Here is a 13,747-nt window from a genome sequence, read left to right on the forward strand (position 1 = left end):
TTGACTCAGTGTTTGGTGGTGGAGTTGACTCAATGTTTTGTGGTGGAGTTGACTCAGTATGTTGTGGTGGAGTTGACTCTGTGTTTGGTGGTGGAGTTGACTCAATGTTTTGTGGTGGAGTTGACTCAATGTTTTGTGGTGGAGTTGACTCAGTATGTTGTGTTGGAGTTGACTCAGTATGTTGTGGTGGAGTTGACTCAATGTTTTGTGGTGTTTGTATCCCCTAGGGAATCATTCTACCTCAGATGTACACAGCAGCTGTAGCTAACATCATCAACCTGGCTTTGAACTATTTCCTGCTGTTCAGCCTAAAGATGGGTGTAACGTACGTCTCTCCTATCCCACCCACCTCCTCATCTTCCTCCTCCAGTTTCTCCATGTCCCTGTCCTCCACCATTAATTCCCCCTTGGCTTTCCTCGCATCCTCCATATCTGTGTAATGGTGTGTTCACTGTGTGTAGAGGATCTGCTATAGCTAACAGCTTGGCTCAGATGACCCTCTGTGTGCTGCTGTATGGCTACATCCGCTGGAAAGGCCTCCACAAGAACACCTGGGCAGGTGAAACAAACACACACACACGATAAAGACACACACAAACACACACACGATAAAGACACACACAAACACACACACGATAAAGACACACACAAACACACACACGATAAAGACACACACACACACACGATAAAGACACACACACACACACAATAAAGACACACACAAACACACACACGATAAAGACACACACACGATAAAGACACACACACACACACACGATAAAGACACACACACACGATAAAGACACACACACACACACACGATAAAGACACACACACACGATAAAGACACACACACACACACACACACGATAAAGACACACACACACGATAAAGACACACACACAAGAAAATACATTAGGTAATTTTATTTCTTTTGAATACCTGTTTTACATTGAAGGGTACCCCCAAAATTGTGTTTTAACCATTTACAAACCTCCACGATATTCAGCAAATGTTATTGATGTCACGAATAGCATAGGGGTGAAGAGGAATGAACCAGACACAGGCAGAGTGGCAGGCGATGAAAAATAACACAGTACCAAAAACGTGGACCAGGCGTCGGGCACCTCGCCCTACCTTGTGGTGCTGCCCTCCTCGGCTGGGTTGTCCGGATCAAGGGGGAAATGTCCTTCTCCAGCCAGAACAGATACCGGGCCAGCAGCTCCTTAGTCCCAGTGATCCGAAGGCGACCACACCCCTCCACGATCGCCTGCTCCATGCGCTCCTCACCTGCTCCATGCGCTCCTCAGTAAGGGGAGCTTCCAGTTCCAGCTGTCGGAAGCGTATGGTCCCGAGCATGAATTCAAGGAGCTGACGGTTCACAAGGTCATTTTCCTCCGTCGTAGCCTGCTGGTTCATTCTATCAGGGTTGGTCATTCTGTCTCGAATGGCGTAGGGGTGAAGAAGAAGGAAGCAGACGCAGGCAGAGTGGCAGGCGATGATGTGTTTTTAATGAAAAATAACACTGTACCAAAAACTTGCAAAACAAAAGGGATAAACCAAAACGGAACATTCACCACATACACGAAAACAAACATAGACAAGCAACAATGACCAACAAATGAGGGGAGCAGAGGAGCAACATGGGACCAGGTGTGGGTGATAATCAGAGACAAGTCCGGGATGTGTTCGTGAATGAAAAGTAAACCGGGGAAAGCGGGAGATGACATGGCTGTTCGTCACCTCACCGTCACAATTGATGATTTTGCTGAACTGCTCTTTGTTATATAAATTGATTATAACTTGTTTATTATTACAGGGGATTTTAACATCCACATAGATAATAGTACAGACAATAATGCCAAAGTACTTTTTGCACTACTTGACACTCAACATGTGAAAGAGCGTACACACACTCAAGGCCACATTCTAGATCTGGTTCTCTCTAAAGGTCTCGATATTTCCTCTGTCATGGTTAAAGACTTGGCCATGTCTGATCATTTCTGTGTCTTTTTTGATTCACGGATCACTCCGAATGTTCCAGTAAACTCTGTTTCTGTTAAGAAAAGGTACATTAATGAGAGTACTGATGCTCAGTTTATGGAAGCCATAGTCATCTCTCCAACAATAGGTGCAGTCATTTTTATGCCAAAATATTGAATGTCATGGATCGTGTTCTACTGGTAAAGTTAAAGAAAACTATGAGAAACAGAAAACACCATGGAGAACCACCAATATGGTAAGAACCCTGAAAAGAGAATGTAGGAAAGCGGAATGTAAGTGGAGGAAAACTAAACTTCAAATTTACTATGACATCTATAAACAAAGCCTTGGTAGCTTCAACAATGAGTTACACAGGGCCAGACAGCAACATTTATCGGGAATGATCAACAAGAATATCAATAATACCCGCACTCTATCCGGGGCCGGGGCGCGGGGGCAGCAGTCTAAGCAGAGATGCCCAGACTTCCCTCTCCCTAGACACTTCCTCCAGCTCTTCCGGGGGGACACCGAGGCGTTCCCAGGCCAGCTGGGAGACATAGTCCCTCCAGCGTGTCCTAGGTCTTCCCCGGGGTCTACTCCTTCCCAGGAAGGCATTCCGGAGGCATCCAAAACAGATGCCCAAGCCACCTCAGCTGACCCCTCTCGATGTGGAGGAGCAGCAGCTCTACTCTGAGCTCCTCCCGGGTGACCGAGCTTCTCACCCTATCTCTAAGGGATCGCCCAGCCACCCTGCGGAGAAAGCTCATTTTGGCCGCCTGTATCTGGGATCTTGTCCTTTCGGTCATGACCCAAAGCTCATGACCATAGGTGAGAGTAGGAACGTAGATTGACCGGTAAATCGAGAGCTTCGCCTTGCGGCTCAGCTCTTTCTTCACCATGACAGACCGATACATCGACCGCATTACTGCAGAATCTGCACCGATCCGTTTGTCAATCTCCCGTTCCATCCTTCCCTCACTCGTGAACAAGACCCCTATGAGCGGAAGATGATGGATGGATTGACCCACACTCTATTTGTCATGGTCGACAAGCTTACAAACCCAATAAAGCAGATAGCATCAGAACTCATGTCCACTGTGAAATGTAATGAATTTGAGTATTTCTTTAGTGAAAACATTATAAGTATTAGACGGGCCATCAGAACTACACAGTCTAACAAGGACTCTGTACCGTCATCATGACCACCAAGACATAACTTGGTTATTATGTCCCATTTTAATACAACTGATAAAAAAAGAAACAGTTCGACATCTTCGTCTCGACACACTGCCATCACACATCAGACTCTCTGGGACAGTCCTTGATTGGTTCAGATCTTATCTAGATGGCGTGAGTTACTTTGTCACCATTGGTAATCATGAATCTGATAGGGTGGCTATGACATGAGGAGTTCCACAGGGATCAGTTCTAGGCCCGCTTCTGTTCAATCTCTATATGCTACCTCTGGGCCAAATTCTACAGAACAACAACATTAACTACCACAGCTATGTTGATGATTCTCAAATATATATGGCTCTCAAACCTTATGACAAGAGCTTAATAGACTCTCTGTGTCACTGTATAGAGCACATAAATACCTGGATGAACCAAAATTGTCTACAGTTAAACCAAGATAACACTGAGATTATTGTGTTTTGCAACAAATATAAAATAAGTGTTAGTCAAGAGCTGGATTCTCAGGCCCTAAAAACCAGGGATCAAGTGCGTAATCTTGGTGTTCTGATAGACTCAGACCTCACATTTAACAGTCATAACAAATCGGTCACCAAAACAGCATTCTATCATCTAAAAAATATAGCCAGAATCAAAGGCTTGGTGTCCCAAAATGACATCCATGCTTTTATCTCTAGTAGGGTTGACTACTGTAATTTGGCCTCTAAACTAGATCACAGGTCAGCTAGTAGAGCCCAGAGTCCAAACTAAACATGGAGAAGTTGCGTTTAGCACTTATACTGTACAAAAGTGGAATAAACTACCAGAAGATCTTAGACGTGCCCCAAACGTATCAATTTTTAAATCCAGGTTAAAAACACTTCTCTTCTCACGTGCCTATGACTGAGCTCTTAAACTTACCCACATGGTTTTGCCTTATAGCTTCCTATGTTTTTATCCCATTTTTCGTCTTTATATGTTTTCTTATTGTTTTTTTTATTATTAGGATGTTTTCATTTCTTTTGATGTTTTCATTTGAGTATTTGTTTTTATCTTATTGTACTTTCATATATTTGTCTTAGTAAAGCACATTGAATTGCTTTGATGTATGAATTGTGCTATATAAATAGACTTGCTTTCATACTTGCTTCCGCTGTACACCATTCATTTATCCCACTAGGGATTTCAGATTCACTTTGAATAAGGCCTTACCCCGGCTTGGTCCTTTGACAACCATGTTAATCGTGTCAAGACAAGATGACATTTGGCAACATATTTGCATTATTTTACTCTCCAAAAAATGCTGGCTAAATGTAGGTACAAAAAACCGTTACCTGGTTCTATAGATATTTACACAGTTATCGAACTCTGAGGTGGCATAAGCCTACACAAAACACAGACCTTATTTGAACTGAATCTAAAAGGCTTCAGGTTGCTCTGCACGATTTTATGAGGATTATAACTTATATTTCAGTCTACAGTGGGAGAGATGAGGAGACAGTTCTGCCTTTGTCTCCTCCTGGTGTTTATAAGCGGTAGTTGTTGTCTAGTCTAGAAACCTTGTGAGGACAGGTGTGGTGTGTACGTGTGAAGTATCTGTGTGTATATGTGTGTGTTTACATGTGAATGCTTATTTGGCTGGTGTGCTCCTCCAGGCTGGACCACTGAATGCCTCCAGGACTGGGGCTCCTACATGCAGCTGGCTGTCCCCAGTACCCTGATGGTCTGCTTCGAGTGGTGGGTCTGGGAGATAGGAGGCTTCCTCGCTGGTCAGTCAATCTCTCTGACTGACTGTGTGTGTCCCTGTCTGTGTCTGTGTGTCTGTTTGTGTTTCTGTCTGTGTGTGGACAACTACTCTTCCCTAACAGGAGTTTGTGGTCTCTCCTCCCACATCTCCCTCCTGTTCTGTCTCTCTCTCTCCTCTCCTCTCTCTCCTCCCTCCTTTTCTGTCTCTCTCTCCTCTCCTCTCTCCTCCCTCCTGTTCTGTCTCTCTCTCCTCCCACATCTCCCTCCTGTTCTGTCTCTCTCTCTCCTCTCCTCTCTCTCCTCCCTCCTTTTCTGTCTCTCTCTCCTCTCCTCTCTCCTCCCTCCTTTTCTGTCTCTCACCTCACTTCTCTCTCCTCCCTCCTGTTCTGTCTCTCTCTGCCGTTCTTCAGGAATGCTTGGAGAGGTAGACCTGGCTGCTCAGCATGTGTTGTTGGAGATCGGAGCCATTACATACATGGTGAGGGACCCAAAACCACCTCTAACATCGCCACTGAGCTCCTTCACCATTTCAACATAGAAAACCTGACCCTCATGGCTGTGCTCTCATAGACATGATAATCAAACTAATACACAGGCATCTTGCCTTCTCTATGCCATGAAAACACCTGTGGGGTCTCTTGTCCAGTTCCCTCTAGGTGTCCATGCAGCTGCTTGCGTGCGTGTGGGGAATGCCCTGGGGGCAGGAAACACCTCCCAGGCACTACTGACCTGTAAAGTAGCCCTGCTCCTCTCAGGTCAGCTCTTTTTTCTGTTGGAACCATTTCCCAGCCAGCAGATTATTTTCTTTCTGAATTCTTAAATGTTACTATTTTCCACATTGTAGAATAATAGTGAATACATCAAAACCACTAATGTAGCGCATATGGTGTCATGTAGTACATTTCAAATACATTTCAATTGTAGCCACCATTTTGTTATGTTTGAAATAAAGAGTCTGTGACAGTGATTTGTAGACAGTGCTATCTGCTTTACTCACATAGTTGTCACGTTACAGAACGAACCAATCAACCATACATCAGGCATAACTAAACTATCACAGCCCTGTGTGGTGCTGTAACTAATAATGTAGAACTGTAAGCACAGTATCCATACATAACATTTTCTCCCCCTCACAGGAGTTCCAACAGGAAATCTAGTTTCGAAGCCCCGTAGGTGGTAGGGACGAGGACGAGTCCCGTAGGTGGTAGGGACGAGGACGAGTCCCATAGGTGGTAGGGACGAGGACGAGTCCCATAGGTGGTAGGGACGAGGACGAGTCCCGTAGGTGGTAGGGACGAGGACGAGTCCCATAGGTGGTAGGGACGGGGACGAGTCCCATAGGTGGTAGGGATGAGGACGAGTCCCATAGGTGGTAGGGACGAGGACGAGTCCCATAGGTGGTAGGGACGAGGACGAGTCCCGTAGGTGGTAGGGACGAGGACGAGTCCCATAGGTGGTAGGGACGGGGACGAGTCCCATAGGTGGTAGGGATGAGGACGAGTCCTGTAGGTGGTAGGGACGGGGACGAGTCCTGTAGGTGGTAGGGACGAGGACGAGTCCTGTAGGTGGTAGGGACGGGGACGAGTCCTGTAGGTGGTAGGGACGGGGACGAGTCCCCCACGAGCGGATGAGTCCCCATCGAGCGGGCCGTGGGGGAGACTGAGGCACAGTGTTGTGAGGACAGTGTTGTGAGGACAGTGGTGTGAGGACAGTGGTGTGAGGCTGAGTGGGCGGAGCCTGTCATCGGATAATTTGAGCTCATGGCCCAGCATAAAGGAAGCAGGTAACATGCCTGTATTGGAATGGTGTGCTTGTCAGTAGTGTAACAGTGTGTTGTGGAGGGCTTTTTTCAATGGACGTCCCTGGGCTGATTCAAACGCTCCACCCTTCAATTAGCCTGGGGTGGTGGTACAAATATGACAGACACCTTTGCTTCCAAGGTAGGATGACTGTTCGACTGAGACAAACTGTGACCTGGTTTCTCTGGTAAGAGCAAAACCCCAAAGGACTTTAAAAAATCTATGATGACCCGAGACATAACAGAGACAACCACAATGACCTCTGGCCATTTCGAGTGTAGGTCATAAGCCACCACCAGGAACCACTGCTGATGGGCAACCCCATGGATCTCCCTGCAAATGTCCAATTGCAAGTGCTCCCAGGGCTCCCAGGGTCCCAGCGCTCCCTAGGCCATGTGAGGAACTGCATAGATGGAGGAGCCTGATGACCAGTTTTGCCTCAACAAGCAGGCTAAGCAATCCTTGACGAGAGCTTCAATTTCTCGGTCAATTCCACCACACCAGGTCTCTGAATCTCTGCTTGAGTTTTACGATGCCCAAAGACTCATTCCAGCAGGAGAGAAGGCATACAATTCCTCAGGTACTTCTCGTTGTCAGCTGTTCCAGGTGTAAGTGCAGAGCTGGGAGATAACTGGATCCTGTTCTGAAGCCTCCTTCAGCTCGGGGAGAGACACTGGGGCCTGAAGAGATTCATGCAGCATCTGGATGATCTCCTGTTCCCCACAGCCTGAACTCATGAGTGGCCCCGTGGCAGAGACCGAGCGGGAGATCAGATCTGCAACCGCATTGCCACGTCCTGCTGCGAACTTGAGGTTGCAGTTATAATGGTGGAGGCGACCAGACCTTTGGTGGAGTCTCAGTGGTCTGTGGCCTGTGCCTGGCGTTGACAGCAGGGCGGTGAGGGCCTCAGGGTGAAGGAACGGCCATGTAGCACCTCACGCTCACCCTGTTGGGTTGAGGGAGGTGAAAGCCGATGCGTCTCAGGTGACAAGAGTAGGGCTGGTGGTGTCAAAATGGGCCAAAACAGGGGAAGACGTTGGAGCCATAGAGCATGGCTGTGAGTTCCTCAGTGGTGGGCAGTGGATATGAATCAGGAATGACAGCCTTGTTCATTGATTGGAGCTCCATACAGACATGTAGGGCCCCTGACTTCTTTCTTGCGATCACCAAGTTATAGAGATCCAAGGGGATGCGTCGACTAGTTCGATGATGTCCTGTTCAAGTATGTTTCTAAGCTCAACGTCAACTTGTTCGCGAAGAGCCAGCGGAATACGACGCAGTGGCTGTATGACAGAAACTTCAAATTGACTGGACCTGAACTCACATTGTGGATGATTTTTGTTGACCGAGAATGATGCTCTGCGTTTTGTGAGTCTACAGGAGCAGAGCGACAGACCTTGGCAAAGTGGTTCTCTTTCAAAGAGGTGCATTAGTGCACATGGCATGGGTGACTTGCACATCTGTGTATATACAGGTTTTGGAGCAATATATGCAGCCATCCAGAAATCTTCTTTGTCAGGGAAGGCCAAGCTTATTTCAACAAGACAATGCCAAACCACATTCTGCATGTATTACAATAGCATGGTCCATGGTAAAAGAGTCTGGGTGCTAAACTGGCCTGCCTTCTTTCCAGACCTGTCACCCATTGAAAATATTTGCCGCATAATGAAACAAAAAAGAGAGAGAGAGAGAAAAATACAACAAAGGAGACCCTGAACTGTTAAGCATCTGAAGTCCTATATCAGGCAATAATGGATAATATGGAAAATATATTTCACTTTCAATACTACATCACAGTAAAGAAGAGGTGATGCAACACAGTGGTAAACATGCCCATGTCCCAACTTTTTGGAAATATGTTGCTGGCATCAAATTAAAAGTGAGCATACAGTTAGATACGGAAATATTTGGACACTGACACAGTCATTCATAATTTTGTCTCAGTATGCCACCACAATAGATTTTAAATGAAACAATGGAGATGCAATTGAAGTACATACTTTCTACTTTAATTCAAGGGGTTGAACAAAAATATTGTATGAAACGTCTAGGAATTGCAACCATTTCATACACAGTCCCCTTATTTCAGGGGTTCAAATGTAATTGGACAAATTAACACAATCATAAATAAAATGTTTTTTTTTGAGAATCCTTTGCAGGCAATGACTGCTTGAAGTCTGGAACGTATGGACATCACCAAACGCTGGGTTTCCTCCTTTGTGATGCTTTTCTTCAATTATTGTTTGTTTGTGGGCTTTCTGCCTTAAATTATGTCTTTAGCAAGTGAAATCCATGCTCATGAAATTAGATGATTGACTTTGATATTGCTGAATATTCCACTTCTTTTGCCTTAAAAAACTCCTGGGTTGCTTTTGCATTATGTTTTGGGTCATTTTCCATCTGTAAAGTGAAGCGCTGTCCAATCAACTTGGCTGAATCTGAGCAGACAGTATATTTCCCTATACACTTCAGAATTCATCTGGCTGCTTCTGTCTCCTGTCACATCATCAATAAACACTAGTGACCCAGTGCCATTGGAAGCCATGCATGCCCATGCGATCACACTGCCTCCACCATGTTTTACAGATGATGTGGTATGCTTCGGATCATAAGCCGTTCCAAGCTTTCTCCATACTTTTTTCTTGATTCTGGTACAGGTTGATCTTAGTTTAATCTGTCCAAAGAATACTGTTCCAGGACTGGGCTGGCTTTCGTAGATGTATTTTGGCTTTTCTAATCTGGCCTTTCTATTCTTGAGGCTTATGAATAGTTTGCACCTTGTGGTGAACCCACAGAATTTTCTCTCATGAAGTCTTATCTTTATGGTAGACTTGGATAATGATATGCCTACCTCCTGGAGAGTGTTCTTCACTTGGCTGGATGTTGTGAAAGTTTTTTTTTTTTACCATGGAAAGGAACCTATGACCATTCACCATTGTTGTCTTCTGTGGATGTCCAAGCCTTTTTGTGTTGCAGAGCTCACCAGTGCATTTTGTTTTGTGACCAAGCTGTTGATTTGGCCACACTTAATGTTCCTGCTATCTTTCTGATGTTTAGTTTTTTTGAAGTCTCAGGATGGATGTGTTTCATTTACATTGAGAGTTCCTTTGACCGCATGTTGTGGGTTCACAGCAACAGGTTCCAAATGCAAATACCACACCTGGAATCAACTCCAGACCTCTTACCTGCTTAAATGATGAAGAAATAACAAAGGAATTGCCAACCCCTCTCCATGAAACAGCTTTTGAGTCAATTGTCCAATTACTTTTGGTCCCTTGAAAAAGAGCAGGCTGCATATTAAAGAGCTGTAATTCCCAACTTGAATATATTTTGGTTAACAGCCAAAATAACAAAACTTGTACCATTGTCCAATTATTTCTGGACCAGACTGCATATTTTCCCAAAAACAATAACATTTCTCTGTTTCAACATTTGATATGTTGTCTTTGTACTATTTTCAGTAAAATACAGGGGTAAATGATTTGCACATCATTGCATTCTGCTTTTATTTGCATTGTATGCTGCTTCCCAAAATCTTTTGAAACAGGGTTGTATAATTTTCCATCTGTATGTTGGTCTATATTGTGGTCTATATTTATTGGTCTACATGTTGTGTTAGTTGCTGTACTTTGTGTTGCAGGTGGGCTGGCTTTATTGCAGGGAATTGCCATTGGTTGTTCCAGAAATTCCTTAGGCTTAATCTTTACCAAAGACCAGTGAGTATCGAAGTCTTTATTATTTACAAATATATATTAAGACATCTGTGACATTAAGTTACATCCATGGGCAGGGCATGATGTCAGAGGTCAGACTCAAAATATTCCATTGTCTACAGGAAGCTTTAGAGCTACAACCCAGTTTCCAAGAAAGTTGGAATGCTGCGTAAAATGTAAATATATACAGAATGCAATGATGGGCAAATCATTCAAACCCAGTATTCAACAAAAATAGTACAAAGACAACAAGATATATTTTACCGATAAAGCAAACTCCTTTGTCATCTGTGAGCTTTATGTGATTGTCTGGGGAGTAGCTCACTTGTTAGATTCACTGTTTAATTTCACTGTACATATTTACCGCAGTATTGAGACAAATATTTTGACACAATTTGGCTTAGTGCTTGATATGAAGTTGGATGACAGGTAGAGTTGAGATTAATGAACTAAATACATTGATGTGGTGATCGTAGTCTATCTGTGGGATAGGTGGCTGTTGGCAGGGGCTAGAAAAGAAGCTGTCCAGGTGGCAGGAAATAGGAGGACACTATCTGCGGTTTAGGTGTCCAGGTGCCAGGATTGGTCGGAACAGTAGGTGATCGGAGTGGGGGGGGGGGTCAGCTGACCATCTGGCAATATTGGTTGGTACCGTGGGTGACTGGCGTGGGGGGGGGGTCAGCTGACCATGTGGCAGGATTGGTTGGTACCGTGAGTGACCGGCGTGGGGGGGGGTCAGCAATGACCTTGTCTGCACATTTCCTTGTCTTTGAGTCATATAGGACCTCAATGGAGGCAAGCTGGCAGCCAATTACCCCCCTGATTGTAAAAGGTGTTGTCTGTTACCCCTGCAGGGGCAGATGCAGACCAGGAGAGGTGGTAGTTATCTGTTGTAGCTTGGCATCTCTCTGGTTAGGTTTGGAGAGGTAGTAGTTATTTGTTGTTGCTTGGCGTTTCTCTGGTTAGTGTTGGAGAGGAGATAGTTATCTGTTGTTGCTTGGCATCTGTTATGGAAATTCTTGAACTAATGTACATTCGAGAAATTTCTGCTTTTCTATTACCTGGTACGTAACTCTGGTCTTTGTTTGTGACACACATGTCTGCATAATATTAGCGCATCATTAGTTACTCTGATCATTTGTTAACCTGTAAAAACCAACATGGGTATCCTTTGTTCTTCAGGAATGTGGTTAACTGTCTTTTACGATGTTCCCCTTGCTTCTACTTGGGTAAATGTTTATGGCAGGAAGGATAAGGAACAAATGTTGTCTTTAGAGAATGAATAAGCAGTGAGTGTCCTTGGTTCCTTGGAATAAGGTGGGGGATAGCCCGCCCTTTGGGTAAAACCTGTGTGACATAAGACAATTGAGCAGCATCTTACCACACCCCTTTTAACTGTAATAAATATGGACTGTTCATGTATTTTCCTCAAAGATTCCTCAGAGGATAATTCTGTAAGCTTCTGACGCGTCTCTCTACTTAATATAAAATAAACTGTTAATTGTGCCAAGAGAATTTTGACTCTGTACTTACTCCTTCAAGAGTTCCTATCGATGGAATTGCCATCACACATCTTTCTGGTTAGGGTTGGAGAGTTGGTAGTTATCTGTTGTAGCTTGGCATCTTTCTGGTTAGGGTTGGAGAGGTGGTAGTTATCTGTTGTAGCTTGGAATCTCTCTGATTAGGAGGATGGAATATTGTCTACAATATTGTCTAAAATGTTGTACTATGGAGATATTAGTATTTTAGTTGTGTATCTTATGTTTGTGCTCTAGGGGTCTATTCTATATTCCAGAAGTTTATTCTAGGATTGTATTCTAGGTTTGTTTAGTTGTTGTGTTCAATAGTCTAGTTGAGTATTCTATATTGAAGGTGTGTATTCTAGTTGTGTATTCTATATAGAAGGTGTCTATTCTAGTTGTGTATTCTATATTGAAGGTGTGTATTTTAGTTGTTTATTCTTTATAATTGCCTGTCCTTCTGTGATCCTCTTCAGAGACATAGTAGACAATGTGTCTCTTAACCTGGGGCTCTACACTTTCACACAGTTCTTTGATGCTTTGCTGGTAAGTAATGAGAGCACTACAGCCTCACACAGTTAATTGATTACAATGGTTTGAACCCTAGCAGAGTAATTGGTTCCTAACTGAGTAATCTTGTTAAACAGATTACACAATAAAACATTTGTGTGTGTGTGTGTCCGTGCGTGTGTGTGTAGTGTGTATGTTCAGGCATAATAGTGGGAGCTGGTAAACAGAAGATTGCTGCTCTGTCCAACCTGGTGTCCTACTACTGCATTGGCCTGCCTGTTGGCATCGCTCTGATGTTTGCTGCCAAGCTAAGAGTACTAGGTACTGACATACAGTATGTACACACAACAACACTCTCATAACTTCAAAATACTAGGTACTGACATACAGTATCTAGACACAACAACACTTTAATAACTTCTAAATACTAGGTACAGACATACAGTATGTACACACAACAACACTCTCATAACTTCAAAATACTAGGTACTGACATACAGTATCTAGACACAACAACACTTTAATAACTTCTAAATACTAGGTACAGACATACAGTATCTACACACAACAACGCTCTAATAACTTCAGAATTGTAGGTAATGACATACTGTGTCTACACACAACAAAACTCCAATCAATTTATAGCAATTGTTTATAACTATTCTAAAGGAAGGACATTCTTTGTCGGTTAAATCAGATGATGTGTGTGTGTGTGTGTGTGCGTGTATTGTGTGTGTACAGTATGTGTGTAGGTGTAACGTGCATGTAACGTGTGTGTGCGTGTTTGTGTTGTATGTGTTTGATGTTCCCCCCTGTCAGGTCTGTGGTTGGGGATCTGCATCTGCGTTGTCCTCCAGACCGGGTTTTTCATCACCCTCATCTTCAAACTCAACTGGCAGCGCATCACAGAAGAGGTTACTATTACCCAGAACCTCTCTCTTCTAACCCTTGACCTCTTACCTCTGACTTCTAATCTCTAACCAACCAGTTTTACTATAGTAACTAACAACCCACAGTTCTAATACGTAACAACGAACAGTTCTTCAACCAAACCAAGAATTATATTAAATTAAAAAAGCTGTTCTATTTACTAATAACCAGTTCCACTAACAATGATTCTACTGACTCTTAAAGAGTTGTATTAACTGACAACAAGCAGAACTACAGAAGGAAACCAACAGTTTAATTTTCCAAAAAATGTTTAACAAACAAACAGCAGTTCCACTATCTAACTATGGAGTTAGATGTGTCTCAACATTCGTAAATATATATAAAGAATCTGTGCTTATATTCATCACAATTC

The 13,747-nt window shown here is 43.7% G+C and overlaps 1 protein-coding gene across 1 annotated transcript in view; it reads left to right on the forward strand.

Annotated features, from left to right (window-relative positions):
* The window catches only part of slc47a1 (solute carrier family 47 member 1), a 30,182-nt gene that overhangs the window by 7,479 nt on the left and 8,956 nt on the right, over positions 1-13,747 (forward strand). The window contains exons 7-15 of the mRNA XM_029121303.2: positions 228-325; positions 462-559; positions 4,812-4,925; positions 5,313-5,380; positions 5,549-5,657; positions 10,342-10,417; positions 12,411-12,480; positions 12,633-12,765; positions 13,264-13,358. Of these exons, the coding sequence (XP_028977136.2) occupies positions 228-325; positions 462-559; positions 4,812-4,925; positions 5,313-5,380; positions 5,549-5,657; positions 10,342-10,417; positions 12,411-12,480; positions 12,633-12,765; positions 13,264-13,358 (861 nt within the window). The remainder of the gene's footprint in view (positions 1-227; positions 326-461; positions 560-4,811; positions 4,926-5,312; positions 5,381-5,548; positions 5,658-10,341; positions 10,418-12,410; positions 12,481-12,632; positions 12,766-13,263; positions 13,359-13,747) is intronic.

Source organism: Esox lucius, chromosome 7, assembly GCF_011004845.1.
Source record: "Esox lucius isolate fEsoLuc1 chromosome 7, fEsoLuc1.pri, whole genome shotgun sequence".
NCBI classification, from domain to species: Eukaryota; Metazoa; Chordata; class Actinopteri; order Esociformes; family Esocidae; genus Esox; species Esox lucius.